General features: G+C 38.0%; 1 protein-coding gene across 1 annotated transcript in view; it reads left to right on the forward strand.

The window, feature by feature from the left end:
- The window catches only part of VIPR2 (vasoactive intestinal peptide receptor 2), a 64,708-nt gene that overhangs the window by 947 nt on the left and 42,399 nt on the right, over positions 1 to 21,362 (forward strand). Inside the window, exons 2-3 of the mRNA XM_009278695.1 lie at positions 2,709 to 2,840; positions 16,465 to 16,572. Of these exons, the coding sequence (XP_009276970.1) occupies positions 2,709 to 2,840; positions 16,465 to 16,572 (240 nt within the window). The remainder of the gene's footprint in view (positions 1 to 2,708; positions 2,841 to 16,464; positions 16,573 to 21,362) is intronic.

Below are 21,362 nucleotides of genomic sequence, written 5' to 3' on the forward strand. Positions count from 1 at the left end.
CTCCGCCCCGGCGGGGCAGCGCGGGCCGGGCCCGGTCCCCATCGCCGGCGGAGCGGCGCTGAATGCGGCCGGCGCCGGGCCGTTTGTCGCCGAGTCCTTCGTTCCCCGCTCTTTTCCGCAGCAGCCGGTGGCCACCACTAGTTTGCAAGAGTTTTCACAGAGCACTGCCCTGGTACGGTCTAGAGGGTCGTTAGCAATCATAATACGGGGAAAAAAACCTGCATGATTAATTTCTCTTTAATACATGCAACCGGATAACAACATACAACGCGCTCAGAATATTAAAAGTCTTCAGATTTAGGGCGTCTGCTTTTAACATCTCTATATTTTAAGCGTTTCTTCAGTTGTTTGTAAAAGTCAATAATGTTGCTGGAAACGTGATTTACGAAAAATAAAAAATCTGCCCTCTAAATCTTTCCAGTTTTTGTTACTGTAAATTTAAAATAACAGATCATTTCCACCAAAAGTCAGGAAACCATGCTGAAGGTAAATGTAAGCTGCTTGTCAGAAGAAGTGTTCTTCCAGTCAAACTGCTGTTCTGGATGCCTTAAAAATTGTTAAGCCACTAAAAACGCAGAGACTCCTCAGCTGGATTTCCAGCTAGCTGTGTACCTTTACAATGTGCAAGATAGTGCACACGGTTCTGTATTCAGTGGTTACAAAGGATAACCTACTCTTGGTAAAGCAGTGGGAAAAGATGGATGAGCACCAGCCCTGAAAGGTGCTGAGTGCCCTCAAAATCCTTTTTGGGGTTCTTGATGTGTTTCAGGACATGGTCAGTGCCACATAGTCTTGGACCCTAAATGTCTTTAGCTTGGTGAAGTACATCTGAATGAAACTGGTTTATGTATTAGAACAAAGTATATTACAGTTTGGCATGCATCCCTGCTTTGAAAAGTAATGTTGCGTTACCTTTGGGTACTAACAAGTTTATGTTCTCAAAGTAACCTTTGCTATTAGATCACCAATACTGAGAAACTTGCAGTTCTTTCGTAAGTATGAGAGAAAGACATCACTTATTCGGCAGGTTTCTTAATTGCCGTAGCTGCTTTGATTTAACCCCTCATTTAGTTAACATTTCCATTTATTGGAACCTACCTTTCCAAGACCCAGTAATTATAATATTTTTTGATGAGTGGAGATCTACTCTCAGTTACTGAATGTTTGCAATTGGAAAAAAAAATAATATTCAAAATTTGTTATGTGAAAGGAAAATGCAATTAAAAACATTATGTATACATGGGACTTTATTTTATATGGGAGCTATCTGGAAAGTAGATAATACATAACAAAACACAGATATTTTCAGTATAATGCTGAGCTTTCTATTATAAGTGCTAGAAATCCTAATTTGTTAAGGATCTGTACAAATCCACTTTAAAAAGAAAAAACGTCTGCCCTGCAAACATGTAATTTCAATAGTGAATATAGAGAAAAGATGGGGAAAAGGAAGTAAGGTTCTGATGTTGTAGATGGTGAAATGAGACATTTGGAGAAGAGACAGTTTTTCATGAGTTTTCATAGCAGCTCCTGCTGTTATGCTTATGGCTATTATGCTGTATTGTTAAAAGCTGCGCAAGTGGCTCGCCTACAAGGAGACTGCAGAATAACCAGGTTCTCAGTCCTAACTCTGGGTCCTAGGTTCTGGGTCCATGATCACAGCTTGATTAATTAAGTATTGCCATTTAAAAAAATAGTGTCTCACGAATCAGGTACTATTACCAGATTCTGCTATTAAATGTCTTCTAGGAAAAGTAAGAGAAAGAAAAGGCTAGAGTGAAGCTTGGAGAGAGACCACCCTTTTCTTGGTACTACAAGTGTGAGGATGACTGAAGAACAGCACAGCCACATTTTATTTCATTATGATGTTATTTCATGTGAACTAATCTCACCGTCCCTTTAGCTCCAGTGACGATTACTATTTTCCCGTTTGTCACCTACTACGGTCATTTCTCCCATGCAGTCTCTTATGGACTCTGCATGTTACTCTATTAGGCTCTGTCTGCCTCTGTGAATCCAACTGACTTCAGTACAACTTCCCCGTGTCTTGTTTCTCTCCCCAATACTGCTACAACCCTGTCTCTTCCCAGGGACATAAATAACCCTTTCTGAAAACCAAGGAACTAGGGGCAGGGCTATAAACGAGTAAAGGCAATAGTGCTTTCGTTTTTAAAGGAGTGGGGTTTTCTTCCTGCGTAGCACTTGCTTGAATCAAATAACTATGCTCTGGGGCCTTCAGGAGGTAAAATATGCATGGTGGAAAAGGGAAGAAAAGCAAATTTACTGTGTCAAAGAGAATGCAGTTTGATTGGTTTTCATGTTCTGTGATTCGTATTAAACTTTCAGCTTCCTAACTTACTACAAAAGCAAAAAAAGCAAATGTGTTTACTTTCCTGCTTCAGTTTAAGTCAGTTTTTCTGGAGGAAAAAGTCTCATGAAACAATATTGGTGAATGCACTGGAAAGTTAAATATTTTCTTGTAAATGACAATTGGCCTTGAAATGGTACAGGAAGGAGCCAGTGAATGCTCTAGCAGATTATTTTAACATTTTGTTTTGAGAAGTCGGTGTGTGAGAAGCTAAAATGGGCAATGACTGTGTCTGTAAAATGCCTGGCACATACTTGGGCAAAACCAGTGCCAGTTAAAGTTGTAGATTTCATTATTAGTAGTTGCATCCTTCATAAAGCATTTTAATTCGTGTTTCAAGACCCTGGCCTGTTTGTTAATTTGACACAGGTGAATGGTGTCCATCCAGAATGCAGATTTCAGCTGGAGATTCACAAGGAGGAAACAAGGTGCATGGAACTTCTAAAGAATGCAAAGCCAGTGGACTACAAAGGTAAGAAAAGATAAGCTGTAATGTAGGGACAACTGGAATATTCAAGATTTTCTCCCTTCACCTTCTTTGCTGTTGCAGTTGCCGTATTTGTCTGTACTGTGCTTATAATTTTATGTATTTTAGAATTTACGCAGATTTTGTGTTAAAGGTACGTCTGCAGCAAGTATGTTGTGAGAGGTGTGCCAGGTGCTAGGCATGCACTGGGTGGGACACTAGATGGGAGCAAATGCATTCTCATGTTTTAAGCTGTTGCTGCTAGTATTTTCTGACTGGCAGAGACGCTGCAGGCTGGTGATGACAGGACCAGCAGAAAGAACAAGTCTGGGGAGAAGTTGAAAGCCTTGCATCCAAGCATCTCTAGCTATGGTTGAAAGTAAAGTACTAGTGGCAGGAGTGATCTCTGGGTTTCCCAGGCAGAAGATGTTTCAGACAAGATCAGATTCACACCCAGAGTACTATAGAGTCATGCAAAGGAAAAACTGGACAGTAGCGTTACATTCAAAAAACAAATTCTCTCTGTTACTTTATTGTTTTTATTTTCTCTCTACATAGAAAGATAAATATATAGATACAGATATGGCCAATTGTAATTTAATAGCAGAAAGAAGGAAGAGGAGATGTAGTTCATTATTTTTTTAATTTTAGATTTTACTAGATCTCCTTGCTACATTTTCATGTGAGTAGAACATAAGATTATGTAAAAATGACATTTTTCTTGTAAGTTGGAGCTGCTGATAAAGTCATTTGTTCAGCAAGCAAAATACAAAGGCGACAGATAAATCCAGACAGCCAAATGAAAAGCAAATCTGTAACATTAACTAGGGCAGAACTTGGTTAAAAGTTTTTGGCTTTTTAAGAAAGTTGGAAGTGTGTATTTATTAATGTTAATTTTTTTTTATGACAAAGATATTAAAGATTTATGATTAGTTATCTTTTGTAAACTGTATGCCAGAACTTGTGAGCAGAAAGCAGTCTCTATGCACCTACTGGTGAAAAGGTAAAAGTGCTTCTTGGTTTTTATGACAGATATTAATGTTTTATGATTAGTTATCTTTTGTAAACTGTATGCCAGAACTTGTGAGCAGAAAGCAGTCTCTATGCACCTACTGGTGAAAAGGTAAAAGTGCTTCTTGGAGTGCTTCATTTGCGTATGTTACCTGCCCAGCACTCCTCTGGTAACATGTAAAATATTGAAGGGAAGGGTGGGCTTTCAGTGAGACTTAGAAAAAGGGGAAAGAAATTTTAGAACTAAAGGCAACTGAACATTTTTCAGTTCAAAATACAATTTTGATTTTTACAAAGTAATGTCACATCTAAAACTAATCATTAAATTTGTGTTGTTAAACGATCTTTAAGTGGCTTGAAGTATTTAATTTCAAATTAGTTCTACAAAGCCATAAGCCTCATCAGTGTCCTGCCTTTTGATATGGTAGTCCAGGTATGTATCATCGCAGAATAACTGGGCTCCTTGGAATACTACAGCTCTTGCAGTGCAGTTGTTTTCCCTTGGCTGAACTAGGTGATACATAATGTATTTGTTTTTTCATATTCAGTCCTTTTTGAATGCGCTGTGAAGATGATTATGATATCTCAGGGACCTGCCATCTGCAGTGCCCTTTGAGCATAAACATGAGTCCCAACTCGTGATGCTTTCTCCACCTCTCTTCTTGATTTGAATGTGACTCCCTCAGTGCATACTCTAATATCAATTTGTATACAATAATTAAAAGGATCATCAACAGTTTGTATTTTACTATAATTTTTCCTTTTGATTAATCCAGATCAGTAATTAGAAAATTATAATAACAGTGAATAATTTACATGGATATCTCTTCCAAGCAAAATCTTACTGGAATAATTGATCTACATTTAGATTTTTTTATTTATGAGTGGTGAAGAGAGACGGCTGTTACATAAATAATACTAGTGTGAAGCCAGATGGAGAAATAATTGCTAGCACAGCTTAATGAATTAAATCTTGAATTAATAAATTCAGTATTAGCTATTATACAGTTTTGAAAGTCAAGCTTTTTTCAAGATCCACTTTTGTGATACAGATGCTGGGCTGCTCCAAGGGTATCCTTGTGATGCACACCAGTTTTTTCCCTAGGGGAAGAAAGAGGTTTTCTGTCAATATTTTCTTCACAGCCTCTTTTCACTGGAAGAGGGGTGCCTCCTGAAGGCAAACTGCTGTGTAAGAACTTCATGTCTTGGAAGGAGACAGTATGTCTGATGGTGTCGATTCAGCCCTGCAGGTAGTGATAAAACAGCAGTGGAAGGATTTATACATGTAATTGAATGCCTGGCTGAAACTAAGGGAATGTTCCATTTTGTAGGAGACTGGAATAAAGCCCCTGTGGTAATGAACCCTTAAAAACTGTATGTTTAATGTTATAGGAGAATTTTTACTATGCTTCATGTTACAGAGACCTTTACCATGAACCTGTTCAGAAAAGCCATGTTAAATATATGCATTTCCAAAAATATCCATTCTCTATGCATCCTTATTTTCCTAATAAACTCTCTGTATTCATAAAAGATGTAATGAGTATTTTGAACAGAGACTTGCAGATTGTCACAGTGATACTCTGACTGCTGATAAAGAAGAATTACTAATGAAAATTGGCAAGCTGGAACTAGTCCAAGTCCTAGCTCCACACCTAAAACTTGTAGTACACTTGAAACATAATTCATTACAATAAATTCACAAAACCTATTTCACTTTTTCCTGAATGGGAAAGATGGTTATACAGCTCTTAGCACACTTTCCTAACTTCAGTATGTGCTACCTGCCTCACAAAAGCTATAATGAAATTGAATGGAAGGTCCTGTCTAGAATTTGGAAATACAGGTTCACTGAGATTTTCCACAGGAGGCTTGGGCCTCCATTATCAAAATCAGGGGGAATTTTTTCATTAACTACTTGGGCACCTGAGAAGCCTTCACACCTCTATGTAACATGCTCCAGAATTTGGCTGGCATGCACAGTGACTGAATTTTTGAGGATCCAAATTTTATGGGACAGGCAGATAGCAATTATGTATGGAATACCTTATCTAATACTTCTCAGGTCCCAGTTAGGGAGACATGAAGGAAAGATTTAAAGGCGACTGTGGTATTTTTTTTTGACGTAATAAAATGATGTTATAGTCATCTTAGCTGAGCTGCCTTATAACACGGGCTGAAGAATTTCACTGAGTAATTTTTGTAGTGCACCTAAAATCATTGACTATGAAGTCTACAAAGGACTTGCTTACTTCATGGCTTAATAAAGCAATAGTGTGTTTTGCAAGGAAGCACTGTATAAATACTGTGTGAATGTCCTCTGAACAATGCTAAGGATACATTAAAACCACAGGACCCAGTTTGTCTAAATTCTGCTCATTTGCCAACGTCAAACTGTTAGACATCCGGACCTCCTGCTTTGCACTCTTTGGGGGATTTTCAGGCATTAGCATGTACTCTTCCATTAGCAGAGAGCATTACACTCCATTTAGAGAAGAAAGTCACTCTCCAAAGATCTGTGGCAGTGCCTTCCTCTCTGTAGTGCTCTCCAGTAAATCTAGTTGTTTATTTTATGAAGACTGCATTAGCTTCCATCCACATTTGTTTTCTTCTATTCTCCTATAATTTGACACCCGAGGTATGGATGCACCTTAGCTGGAAGCCTAGGAGAGGATTTTTTTTTTTGCACTCTCATTTTTGGAGGGCAGATTAATTCCATTCTAAATAGCTCATAATAGCTACAGGTTTTGAGTGGGAAAACACTAATTTATCTTTTACCTACTACCCATGGTTTGTCTTCTTAAAAAAATAGAAAGCTCCCAATAAAAGTGATTGAAAATGCATAAAAAATGGCCAACTGCAATTTCTGTCTTTATTCAGTATTTAGAATTTTACCTTTTAAAGTAATTGATTTATTTCTGTTCACCTTTAAATGAAAAGTGAAATCTTATGGTCAAAAATGTTAAAACTCAATCAGCAGACTTTATAACAGGGTTCTACAACAAAAAGTTCTAAAAAGATCTTCTTATGCAAAAATTAAGTCTGGGGTTTGGTTTTTTTTCATTTTGGACTGAGTGGCTGCACAGTTAAATGAGTCTTTTCAGCTCTTGCTTTCCAAAACGTGTTTGTGACACCCATATGCCAGACAACATTTTTAATTTTAGATATGGCATCTTAACTTTGAGGAAGGGATGTAGACGGAAAGAGAAATGGTTTTGGAAAGAATTTCATAAACCTCTTAAAGAGAGGCTTCATAATGCAGCTAGTAATGGGAAATTAAAACAGACAGGACTACCAAAATGATAAGCTCACTTATTCATAAATTTAAAGCAAGAGGGACCAATGTCACTATGTAATCTAATCTCCCAAATTACACTGCCAATACATTTTCACTCAGTGACTCCAGCACTGAGCTCACGATCTTGTGGATGAAACAGAGCACATCCTTCTGAAAACTCTTCAGAACGGTGGGATGAATATTCAAATGTTGGATCCATGGTAAGATGTCCAAAAGTTAGTTTATCCAACTAACCTCTGCTGTTCAGGTTATTTCTCCAGTAAGAAAGGTGCCTACTTTGCATTCCAAACCCACAAATACACACACACACATGTATCTCTGCCTCGCGCAAAAGAAGGACTGACTGTGAGCATAACTAAGCCAATCTGACAATCACTCTCTCCTCCACATCAGTAAACGGGAGACTTGCACAAAGCCAGATGAGGGCTTTCTTTTGCTATGTGAAAAGGAATCTCTTCAAGGTTCCCACTTTCTTAATCTTCCCAATCTCATCAAGGTCTTCCATCAGTTTTTGTTTGTTTGCAGCTATTTTCTCTGTAAAATGAGTCAGTAGTTCAGACTGCAGTGTTGCTTAGAGTTACCCGAGGTAGCATTAAAGGTAGAATTAAATGAAACAGTGGGATCACGGAACTTTCTTTCATGCAGCACCAGTAGCTCTTGGCAGGACAACTTTAGCTTTCTTGAATCTCTGTGCTGCTGCTATTCTAGCTGTAGTACAGACATGCTGCTACTTTTTGGTTCACACAGTTTTTTTATGAGTGGAGCTGAAGGGGCTGCTTTGAATGTTTGTCTATTTTGGCTTACATTAATTGAAGTGTCATCGTTGATGACACCACATAAAACTGATCGTCCTTATGGTGTTGACAATGTCTGGGCTTTGTGGAAGCTATACTTAATATTTGAAGGCAGAAGAGAGGCAGAGCTGGCTCATCTTTTGAGGAGGCTGGGCGATAGGTGAGTAAGAACCTTGAAAAAGGAGTTGCCTACTGAAAAATAACCAACAGGAAATAAATGGTGAAGACCAAGAAAACGTCCTGATCATCCTTATTCAAAAATCTCACATAATAAAGGTTACTAAGAGTGACAATAACAAATGTTTTTGGAAAGAAGAGAGGCAACATGTGGTCACAGATACATTCTACAATTTTGAAAGTCTGAAATTTCTACCCCCTCCCAAACATAAATAGAAATTCAGCAGTCGACATTAATAAATGGCATTTGGAGCCCTGAAAAAGGAAAGTGCACAGCCATAAGTTAATTTATTGTGTTTTTCAGAAAATTCTGAAAGAAATACTGCCCCATATTGTTTTGTGCTTGAGTCCTGATAAAGATAGCTGTGGCCACGGCAGTCTACTCTCCATGACATCCAAAGTTCAAATACCACAAGGAAGCAATCTTGAATACCAAAGTAGTAAAAAAGCTAATACAACTAATAAAACTAATACAACAAATAGCATGCAGGTTAGACATAATCCAAACTAACAGAAATATATGGTCCCAATACTTTACAGAGACTTTAATATTTGTGGTTGGGTTTATATGAACAGGAGATTGATATTTAATGGGGTTTTTTTAAGAATGTACAGCTTGTCTAAATTTTTTTTTTAAGAATGTACAGCTTGTCTAAATTGGGGCAACATGAAGATGAAGGTACCTCTTCAGCTTTGACTATACATCCATGAATATCTTTCCAGTATAATAGAAAACGGTGTTCTTATGGTAAGATTAGAATGCTGTGCAGCCATGCAAAAATAAATGCTGTTGTCTCTAAAGAACATTTTGAGCAAATGGAAAGCAGGATTTACTTGGTAGAAAATTCAGATGGAAATGTGGTTTCTTTTTCAGAGAGTTTTATTCAAAGTTTTTAGCTGGCAACTTCCATATTTCCTTACAGTACCCTAAAAATATGTAAATTACATTAAAAACTAAAATTGACTTATAGATTTTTGATTCTTTGATGGGAAACTGTTCTTCAGAAAGGAAATAAGGCATTTCTTCTGAAATGTTTCATTTGGTGAAAAGCCAATAATCCCCTAGAAATCTCAGTATTTTTGCCATTCCTGGTAATAGGACTGGCTTTTGAAAACCTATAAACTGCAAACATTATGTTTAACTCATCATATAAACTCATCATTATGTTTAACTAGTTAGATCTGATGTATACTGTAGCCTTCCCAAATTCTACTTGCTGTGTATGAGTAGTTTTTGCTGACCAGTAATTGAAAAAGTTTACATTCACATATCCTCAGTATGTCTGAGTAATCAGAGCTTGTATACATTCTGTACAATTTCACAACAGTGCTTTAGTTCAACATAGGCATATTGGAGCTGCTTATTGACTGTTCTGCAGCCAGTGTTTTCATTTTCACATGATTGCAGGCCGGCAGCTCCTCGCGGAGGGGGATTGGGGGCCCCTGGGCAGGCAGGGCCTGGCAGGCAGGGCCTGTTCAGCCAGGGCAGCCAGAGAGGGCAGCAGGGGCAGCCCCAGCCCTGGGCATGAGGCACCTCCCTTGGGCAGGGACAGCTGAGGACATTAGCCTGCAGGTGGGGGGTCAGGATCCGGCCTGGTGCAGGGAACCAGGGCCAGAAACAGCCCTGGGATGGCCAGGCAGGGCCATAGTGGTGGGTCGGGGCCCAGGCAGAGGCAGGCTCCAGGCACTGCTGTGATGAAGCTGAAGTCAGGTGCACCCACAACATCGCTGAAGGCCCAGACCTGAGCTTAGATGGGACCCTGAGCAGGGGGCGTGAGGCTTGTCAGGGCCATTAAGGCCTCTTAGTGCACTCAGGGCCCTGACAAAAGTAGACGGCAAATAACTTTAGCAAAGTAGCCTGGAGTATTTTTGCTACTGTCTTACTCCTATTACTGCTTTAAGCAGTTCTGTTGTGTGTTTGCTTTGCTTCCAGTTTGCTAGCTCACGATTTCTCTAGCTCCTCCTTTTCCTTTCTTTCTTATTACATATGTGAAAATGCAGAAAGAATTTCCGTCTGTATATGTTCATAAATTCCCATGTGGCCTAAATTACACGCTGTGGTGTTCGGACCTACAGTCTAGAAAACATTGCCCATAAGAGGTGAGATTGCTTCTGCTTTGTCAGGTTAAGTACAAAAATCAAAACATTTCCCTCTTCGAAAAATAAACCCTGGACTAGCTGACAACTTTCTGGCTGATTTTCAAAGCACTCTCTCTTTGTTTCATGTATCATGCACGCCCAGACAGTTTAAAAAATGCTAAACCTGTCTGAATTGGCAATTTTTTAAATCCAAATGCAAAGTGCCACCTAGTGGTTTATATATGGATAAAATGTATATATAAACAAAACTTTCCAATACAAACCCAGTGTTGCACATTTTTATAGATGAAGAAGCACATGAAGGTAAGCAAACTTGTTGCTCAAAGACTGGATCTCAGCAGGATGATGAATGTGATGGCAACACTTATGTAAGCTGAAAAAAAAGAAAAACAAAACGTAGTTTATAGTCTGTTACGTTTCCTTTCATTATAAAGTATCTGCAAATGCATCACAGGCATTAAAGACTAAACATTCAAATAAAGTAAGTGATCTCATTGAAACTAACTAACTAAGAATAGCATCTGCAATATCATCTGGAGGAACAGGAGGGAAGAGCAGTAGAGGAGTAACACCGTGGCCACACTTTTGAGCAAGTCATTGAGCAAAGGTTTTCTGGGAAGATTGGTTGTTTCCTTGCATATGCTGCGAATGAGACACCAGAAAAATAAATGATGCAAATGAGGAGGTTGAAAAGAGATTGTTGTATGTAGAGTGCAGGGGAGTTCTTCTAGACACCACAGAAATAGAGATGAAGAACCTATTTTTTTTTATCTTTGCTAGCTTTATTAAGAGGTAAAGAAGGAGGTAAAGAGTATAGTAGTAGAGATGCACGGGAAAAGTTGGGGAGCTAAGATATCAAGAGCTGGACTAGTTTTATATGTGTACATATCAGGGTGAAAGGACAAAAACGTTCAAGGCTTGAGAATTTATTGAAGCTGGATGCAAACAGAGACTAAATCAATGAATGAACATAAAAGGATATGAATGTACATTAAAATACTTCTGGGTACTTAGCAAAAAAAAATTTAAATATGATAAAATTGCAGACATACAAAAATAAACTTTGATGCAATTTAAGTTTTATTTTAAAAGTGAGATATTTTCTATAGAATTATTGGTAGAATTGTTACTAGAACTAAAACGTAAAACCTTATTTAAAGCTCCAGATAAATATGTTTTGTATCTTAGTTGATTAATATCCTTTGGAGTTTATAGGAAACAGGCTTATATATGCAGGAGATGGGTAAAACTTCCAGAGAATAAGAGTGTACATAATGATTTTATGAAATGAGGCCATGATGGATGACAGTCCAGAAATCCTAACACTGAATGAATTAATGGCTGGACAGAGAGTAGTAGAGAGTGAGTAGAGAGTAGAATGTCGAGCTTGATAAAGCTAGATACTCTATGTGCAGAAAGAGACACATTTAAGATAGCATTTATCACACCTTCATTTTCCAACAGTGTAGGTATTTATAGCGCTGTAGGCTGCTCCATAGTCACTGGGGAGAAACAGGCAATTGTTGGGAGGAATTAATCTGGCCTATTTTTATGTGTTTTAGGATGCAGTGAATCATACTCTGTCACCCTCTGCTAATATTGCATATGTCGTTGTTGTAAAAGGATACTATGGTGGGTAAAGAGCAATATCTGCTTGAAGACCTGTGAAACTCACCAAGTTCTCCAGCTATGCCATATCTTGAATTTCCAAGATCAGTGGGAAATTAGTTGCTAGTTTCAATTGTGCACAATTAAGCTCGTGCTGTACAATAGAGATATGTTATTGGGATGGAAGAGACAAATTGATGCAAGTGTAGTAAGAGTGGACTTGTTAATTGTATCCCACCTCTGCATAAGGATGTGTTTTGCTAAGAGAAGAAGAAGATATATGACTGCAATATTGTCAAAAATCTGTAGTAATAGGAGGAGGGGGAAATGAGGAAAGGTGTGAGTTGAAAGCCCAGAAAAGTGCATGTTGTTTAACAGCTGTAATTCTAACAGCCTCTAGCAGCGTACCAGTAACACCATCATTTCAGCATTCAGCCCTAGACCAGTTCTCAGAAGCACACTATAGTCATTCAGTGGCTATTAATGCTTCCAGGACATTTCAGCAGTTTTCTCAGATTTCCTATACCATAATAAATAAACCTGTAAATATACATAAATTGAGGCTTAATGTTGTTCTTGGAATTCTGATGACAGCCGCTCAAGTTTCACTCTCATGATTGTTGATGCACCTGAATGTAGTCCAGATGTAGGAAATACATCTTTTGTGTTATTTCATCTATTTGATTTAAGGAGTCTTAAAATGTATCATTCTTTCCTGTGCCATAGATGCCTGTAAAGTCCGAAAATACTGAGGAAAAACTGAGGTAAAAAATACATTCCCCAGAAAACATTAGTGACTTGTAATGTTTTGAATGTCAAAAACTTGTATACTGGTTTCCTTCCTGCAAGCTAGCTTCGAGATCTGATACAAATTGTGTTGATTAATTTTGGTGGGAATAGGACTTGGACTTCTGTTTTTCTGTATAATATTTCATGTAAGTGAAGCTTGAATAAAAGTTTTGTGTTTTTTTGTGGAAAAGGTACTAATGGAGCTCTGAAGTCCACGTTGTTCAGCTGTCTTTTTAGCAAAACCTTAGCCCAGTCCATATAGCAGTGTAGCAAAAATTTATAAAGGCCTCTGAACTGTTCGCAGATTACTGTAGCAAATCCACCATTTTACAGAGCATATACTGAACAAAAGGGAAGATTTGTGAAAGTCATCAGCTTTTATGGGTGTGCATGAACACTTTCATGACTCATCTCAGCTCTCGCTTGTTAGTGGAAATGGGGATGAACTAAAAAGGTCTGAAGTCGCACAAGACGCTAATTATTCTTGTGTACTACAGAGCTTGTTTATGCTGGCTGAGGCGGTACATCCATCAAAGCCAAAAGAATTGCATTTTGTCACTATAGTTCTGAGTGCTGGCAGATGAAGAAAATAGTTTCTTTGTCTTTCTTGTATGTCACATTGTTGATGTTGTTTCTGGCTTAAAATCATTTGGGAAGGAAGCATGACCTGAATTGGCTGAAGTAAATGTTCTTTTACTTTGCATAAGCCCTGGTGGTACATCATAGAGATGTAGGACTTGATTTTAATCCAGTGCTGCACCTCAGGAAGCACCTAAGCATGTTTAAGTTCCATTGACTTCAAAGGGTACGAAGATGGCTTGCTCAGATGTAAACCTCTTAAATTATATACACATGGCCAAGTCAACATCACCTCAGAGATATCATTACTAATGCTAAAAGAAAAGCCACAAGTGCCAGAGGGAGTAGAAGGTAGTCAGGTAAAACAGAGCATAGATAAAACTCATGAGTTAATTCTTAAAGAAATGTATGAACCAGCTGTAGGGGCAGATACGCTAGAAAGGACAAACTTTGCATGATCATCAGGAAAAAAGGAATTATTACAGAGTTCAAAGAGTATTACATTCTGAGTCAGTTGCTAAAAACACTCATTCAAGGGGTAAGGACCAGAAACCTGGAAAGAGTGAATTGTCAATGGGAACAGGAACTTCTCAGCCAACTGTGGAATACAGATAAAAAGAATGCCACTCTCACAGTTCCTAGTCCTAAGTAAATCTCCCTTACCCTAAGGTAAGGCTAAAAGAAGGAATCTGATATATTGGTCTAGGAGTCAAAGTTACTGAAGCAACCAAAACAATTAGTCCTCTTCAGGTAGCTGGAGAACTTGACAAGCTGAGATTAGTCACGCAGTATTAAGCAAATAAGGGTGGAATTGATTAAAGACAGGTACCTACAGTCTAGATTCTGCAACTGAATTAACAACTTCAGGCTCTCTTGGGAAGAAATAAGCATTTTTTAGGATGAAATTCTTCTGACCCATTTTAGATGTTTGCTTTAGAAATATATTAATTTAAACATGAGTCAGCAGTGCACCCGTACAGAGATGAGGTTTAACCATATACTGTGCTACATTAGCAAACTGGTAGGTCAAGAGAAGCAATTGTCTATCTCTATTTGGCTCTTGTGAGACTGCATCTCAGCAGAGTACTGTGTCCAGTTTTGGGCTCCTGTGTACAAGGAAAGCCATTAATCGGCTCAGCAGAGAGCATGGAGACGGCACTAGAATATGCAGCATGTAACGATTGACTGAAAGCTGGGTTTGTTCAGCTTAGAGAAGAGCATCTTCATCTACCTAATGAGCTTATAGAGAAGATGAAGCCAGACTCTTCTCAGATGTGAACAGAAAAAAACCAACCAAACAAAAACCGCAAGAAGCAGTGGAAGCAACCTGCAGCAAGGGAAATCCTAATCAGATGCATGGCAAAATTCTTCATGCAGGAAGTTGTGTGTGTGCAGGTTGCCCAGAGAGGTTGTGATAGATTTGAGATTTGGAACCTCCAAATCTCTTTGGAGGTTTTTGGTCCTTGACTGGAAAAGGCTTTGAAGTGAGTATGGGTGAGTGTGTGAGGTAATGAACAGTATTACATTTGTTGCATACCTCTTTGGAGGCTGATACAGCATACAAGGCAGTGGAGAATAAGGCATTACTTGTTATCTACCCACACAGATAAACTTTGTGAAGCGTTCCCATTAGTAATCCCTTATTTTTGGCATCATCTTTCTGAATATAGAACAGATGCTGCATTTAGAGCTGTATAATCCTAAGAGGAGTGAAGAAAGACCCAGTCCCCATGAACAAGTGCCTCCTCTGGAGAATAGCATTTCCTTGGGAAACTGTATAAAGATGACTCTATGGAATTGGTGACCAAATGCAGAATTTAGCCCGTAATCCTCCTCTCATCTTCTTTTTTCATCTCCAAACCCTATTCTTGGTACAGCACAGAGGCTCCCTCCTGACTATCACACTTAGACGTCTTCCAAAGGAAAGCAAGGCCCATGGGAATGCTATGCCACTGGCTCTCCTTCAAGCTGCAGCTAAGACATACCCCCAGGGTGAATCCAACTGCCAGTTCTGTAACACACTCTTGGGTTCCCTAGTTTACGTGTACTTTGAAAGTAACTTAAGCTTTGAAAGTAGGATGCTAGACACACAAGCTGTCCAAGTTTAATTGCACTAAGATGGTTTAACGCAAATGCAGAACTTTTAAATGTTCCTTTTCCAGCTTCATTTAACTCAGGTGGCTTGATTTTGGGCATGACCTCACTAGCACGGAGTAAATGAATAGTGAATTGCTAATACTATAAATATTCTGAAGAACAGTAAAATACATGGACGTGAGTAGTTCCTAATCCAAGTTTCATATTCTCTACTGAAGGGAACAAACTGTCCCTTATACTTTCTGATAATCTTTTGGAGATAATACTGGTAGGATAAAAGTTTTGTTTCTCTCTTTAGCGTTAATTACAAATTTAAATTGTTGATTGTCACTTGCCTTACTTGAAGACATAAATACCCAGAATTTTGGACGTGATCTTTTTTTTTTGGAGAGAACTTGAACTGAGATAATATGAGTAACATTTCCTTACTTTGTATTCATAATTCTTCATAAGGCTTATACTCAGAAACCTTCATAACTCTTCACTTAGCTTAGAAGGCATGCATTATAGTCACCTTTAAACAAATAGAGCATGCTTGATCCAAGTGCCTGTAGCGGGCTATAGGAAGATTTATGCTCATTCACAAGATACTGCTTTTGAGCCACATTTATAGAGACATCAGCATGGGCAAAACCATAACAAGTAGTTACTATCTACTAGTAACAAGTTGTTACTAGTGCTACTATAAAACATGCCTATAACATTTTATGACACACCCCCTTCCTGAAATAAATATACAGAAGCATTCTTTGTTCAAATCTCTGTTATTTAGTTTAGGAGAGGTGATTTTGTTAGTCCATGCCCATTGTTCCAAAAATTCTCCGGTCATGATGCGCTCCCATTGTATTTGTGATGCTGAGTCCAATGAACTACTTTTACTTTTTTTAACATTTCCTTACCTTTTCTTAGCATGATCCCATCAAAATGACATAGTTTTAATGAGACATTTTGCAAACAATGTATTAACTGACCTAAAAATAATCTGGTTAATCAACAGACTCTTACGATTCCCTTAACATTTTTATACAAAATACCATCTTTGCAACTTTCTTGAAAGAGTCTAATCTTTCTTGAACTACTCATCCAAAGCTTCCACCAGGTCTTTATAAGGTAAATACAGTAGGGTAATTCGGACCAGGCTGAGCTTTCAAGTCTGTTACTGCTGGTTTTGTTTCAGGATGTGTTGGAGTTTGGGATAACATCACCTGTTGGCGTCCTGCGAAGATTGGAGAGACTGTCACTGTCCCTTGTCCAAAAGTATTTAGCCTTGTTTCTGGCAAACCAGGTATTTCATTTTAAGGTGTATTTTTGCTGGCTTCTCTTTGGTATTTTATAACATAATATACTAAAAATTGGGGTTTTTTTGCAGTTTAACGTTTTTATTTTCTTTTTAAAGAGTTAAAATAATAGATTCTTAACAGAGCTGTTCATGATACATCATGAAAAGACCAAATAATTGTCTTTGTGGTTCATATGGTGTTCTTTGAGACAGATACTAAATATACATGGACGTGTAGTTCCTAATCCAAGTTTCATATTCTCTACTGAAGGGAACAAACTGTCCCTTATACTTTCTGATAATCTTTTGGAGATAATACTGGTAGGATAAAAGTTTTGTTTCTCTCTTTAGCGTTAATTACAAATTTAAATTGTTGATTGTCACTTGCCTTACTTGAAGACATAAATACCCAGAATTTTGGACGTGATCTTTTTTTTTTGGAGAGAACTTGAACTGAGATAATATGAGTAACATTTCCTTACTTTGTATTCATAATTCTTCATAAGGCTTATACTCAGAAACCTTCATAACTCTTCACTTAGCTTAGAAGGCATGCATTATAGTCACCTTTAAACAAATAGAGCATGCTTGATCCAAGTGCCTGTAGCGGGCTATAGGAAGATTTATGCTCATTCACAAGATACTGCTTTTGAGCCACATTTATAGAGACATCAGCATGGGCAAAACCATAACAAGTAGTTACTATCTACTAGTAACAAGTTGTTACTAGTGCTACTATAAAACATGCCTATAACATTTTATGACACACCCACTTCCTGAAATAAATATACAGAAGCATTCTTTGTTCAAATCTCTGTTATTTAGTTTAGGAGAGGTGATTTTGTTAGTCCATGCCCATTGTTCCAAAAATTCTCCGGTCATGATGCGCTCCCATTGTATTTGTGATGCTGAGTCCAATGAACTACTTTTACTTTTTTTAACATTTCCTTACCTTTTCTTAGCATGATCCCATCAAAATGACATAGTTTTAATGAGACATTTTGCAAACAATGTATTAACTGACCTAAAAATAATCTGGTTAATCAACAGACTCTTACGATTCCCTTAACATTTTTATACAAAATACCATCTTTGCAACTTTCTTGAAAGAGTCTAATCTTTCTTGAACTACTCATCCAAAGCTTCCACCAGGTCTTTATAAGGTAAATACAGTAGGGTAATTCGGACCAGGCTGAGCTTTCAAGTCTGTTACTGCTGGTTTTGTTTCAGGATGTGTTGGAGTTTGGGATAACATCACCTGTTGGCGTCCTGCGAAGATTGGAGAGACTGTCACTGTCCCTTGTCCAAAAGTATTTAGCCTTGTTTCTGGCAAACCAGGTATTTCATTTTAAGGTGTATTTTTGCTGGCTTCTCTTTGGTATTTTATAACATAATATACTAAAAATTGGGGGTTTTTTGCAGTTTAACGTTTTTATTTTCTTTTTAAAGAGTTAAAATAATAGATTCTTAACAGAGCTGTTCATGATACATCATGAAAAGACCAAATAATTGTCTTTGTGGTTCATATGGTGTTCTTTGAGACAGATACTAAATATATATTCTGATACAGTGACACTCATCATGGCTGAAGAGGTTCCTTGCTCTTTTTGACCTATTTATGTTAATTATTAAGGCAGCTGAGCCTCACTGACATCTTTAACAGTTGCCAGCAGGTCACATGCAGGTTGTTCCTTCTGTGCTTAGGAGGAGAGCTGTGCCTTGCCTTCATGGGAATAATGAGCCAACATTAACACATAATACCTAAAAACTACCGCTATTGCCATTTAAGGTAGTTATGATGAAACCTTTGATTCTGCTTTTTAATGGAACTTGAAAAGAGCTCTTCAGTGTCTCAGACTGCTGAAACTTTTAACTGTTTTAAGTCTGCTGTCTTCTGCACCATTTTGTCAATGTATCATACTGTGGTTTAATTTTGCAATTTGGCTTGTTAGTGGGGTTTTAAAAATAGATGATGCATACATAGCATTTCACATATGTATCTCAAAATGCAGCAGGAAAAATCTTATCCCCATTGCTCAGGTGAGAACCTTTGTTATGAAGAGCTGGTGAAAGATGCAAAACTTATTACAGTGATTTAATTCTGCTTTTGAGGTCTCTGTGGAGAGCTTTTTAACAATATTACTTTTAACATAGAGGCTAACTTGGGGTATGACTGAAATACCCCAAACTGTTGATTAAGTCTTGTTCCAGTAAAAAATAGATAACTAAAACAATCTACAGATGAGCAAAGGTTTTCATTCCTGGAGCTGGTGAATCTTGATTAGTTTATCATGGATAGTCTAAACAGTTTATAAAGGGGAAAGTATGTGTAATCTTCACTAAATCTGATGAAATCTATAAAATGACTCAAATGAAGATATCAAGGTGTTGTCATGAGACAAGGCAAACTAATAAATATCAAAAATTCAAAATCTTAATTAAATCACATTGCTTCTGTCTATTTGCCAAAAACTGGAGCGTGCACGCGCTCTCTGGAGTTTGGATGTTTGATATTTAACAACTGTTGGTATCTTATATTACAATAACATTTTAATTTTCCTATAAAACAACTGCAATAAATATTTATGTCTGAAACCTTCAAAATGCATTACAAGTCTATCTCAATTGGGCATGGTGTCATCAAGACTGAAAAATTACTTCCTTTTTATAGTTTTCTACAATTTTCCCGTATACAGCTTTTTTCATAGCTACCTGTTTACTTCTTGCTTGTGGAACTAACAGGGTGGTTTTTTAGGGGTACCTGTTCAATTAAGAGGATTTTTTAAATCTTGTCTTTCTATAATTTCAGAGAAGGAAGACAACAAACATCTTGCATGGTTGATTCAATTAAGATCTAACTAAGTATCTCAGCACCTTTATAATTTGATTATGCTCAGCAATATATAATTTATTTAATTCATACACAACACATTTCAAATTCACTTAATTCTTACGGCAGGAAATTATAAAAATATTATTAAACAAGAAATCTAACTCTTTTTATTTAGCCAGATATGCGAGATGTATGTTTTAGTTTTTTCAGGGTTTAAGAGTAACTAAAATTCTACTACAGGATGATCTAGATGACCTTATTTTTTATGGAAATGTTCCAAATCATAAGTAGGCATCAATTCTTTAAAGGATTTCTTAATTTAAATTGTGAATTAAAAAAAGTAGTTGTCTTCTCATCTTTACAACTTTTGGAGAACTGGCTCTTAATTTCTTCTGTGATGGTCAAGGTTATAGTTTAAGCATACCACATAATTAATTCTCTATTGAATATTAGTAACTTTATATTAAATTACTTCTTACTGTAAAAGCAATCATATTATCCTATAATGTTTTTTCTGTATTGTACATAACGATGTAAGTATATGACTATCAGGAGGTTATTCTGTGAATTTTTTATTCAAATGTATGTGTCAAGTTATGGGTTTTAAATGAGGTTGCCATCTGAAATACTTAATTGCATGGAACAATGGTGTAGAAATAAACAGCGTCTTCCATAGAACATTCAGTAAGGCCTTTGACACCATCTCCCACAGCATTCTCGTAGAGAAGCTGGCGGCTCACGGCTTAGACAGGTGTACTCTGCGCTGGGTAAAAAACTGGCTGGACGGTCTGTTCTCCCAAGTAACTAGCGATAGGACGAGAGGAAATGGCCTCAAGTTGTGCCAGGGGAGGTTTAGATTGGATGTAAGGAAAAATGTCTTTACTGAAAGAGTGGTTAAACATTGGACCAGGCTGCCCAGGGAAGTGGTTGAGTCACCATCCCTGGAGGTATTTAAAAGACGAGTAGATGAGGCGCTTAGGGACATGGTTTAGTGGGTGGTGGTGTTGGGTCAACGGTTGGACTCAATGATCGTAGAGGTCTTTTCCAACCTCAATGATTCTATGATTCTATGAGTCCTAACTGTCTTTAAGCTAGAAGGCCTTACAGTACTTATAGTAGAAAATATATCAGCATCTTGAGTACATAGTCTTTTTCTTGCAAAACTGGCTTTGATGTAATTTGTGGTTCTGTTAACACATTCCTCTGCTCTGCCTAGTCAGAGCATCTTGATGTACTTTTAAAGTGAAGACTCTTCAGAGTGTATAAATAGGTTACATTTTCTTCAGAAAATGCCATGTCTATGCCAAATGGCAGAAGTGGTCCTGTTGTTTGAGGAGACACTGTGGTTTGCGGTCAAGGCCTTGTTATAAGCTAGAAAGATTTGGTTGTTGGTTGATCAACCATTTGTAGGATATTTACAACTTTCCACTGAAGACTTCATACAAAGAAGAAATTCCAGTAACCAATCAGCAAGATGAAAATCACAAAAGCTTTAGTTTGGAGTGTATATAACACATTTGGTTATTCCAGACCAGCACGAGGAAGAGACTTCCCCCAAAGCCTGAGCTGCCCTTGCAGAACCGCTTCACCGCTCTGCAGGCCGAAGAGTAAAGTCCTGTCACACCAGGAGAAGCGCTGGAGCTGAGTAATGCAGCCCCATCTGGCCCCTGTATAACAGCCAGCGCAACTAAGAAAAGGCGACGGGTGACAGCAGTAGGCGACTCTCTTCTGAGAGGTACGGAGGCACCCGTTTGCTGACCAGATGCACTCTCTAGGGAGGCGTGCTGCTTACCGGGGGCTCGCATCAGGGATGTCACCGAGAGGCTTCCAAGCCTCGTACAGTCCACTGACTATTATCCGCTGCTGCTGTTTCACGTGGGCACCAGTGATACAGCTGGAGCAGCCTGAGGACTATCAAGAAGGACTACAGAGCCCTGGGAGCGGCGGTAAGGGACTCGGGAGC

This window comes from Aptenodytes forsteri, unplaced genomic scaffold (assembly GCF_000699145.1).
Source record: "Aptenodytes forsteri isolate BGI_AS27 unplaced genomic scaffold, ASM69914v1 Scaffold257, whole genome shotgun sequence".
Taxonomy (NCBI): domain Eukaryota; kingdom Metazoa; phylum Chordata; class Aves; order Sphenisciformes; family Spheniscidae; genus Aptenodytes; species Aptenodytes forsteri.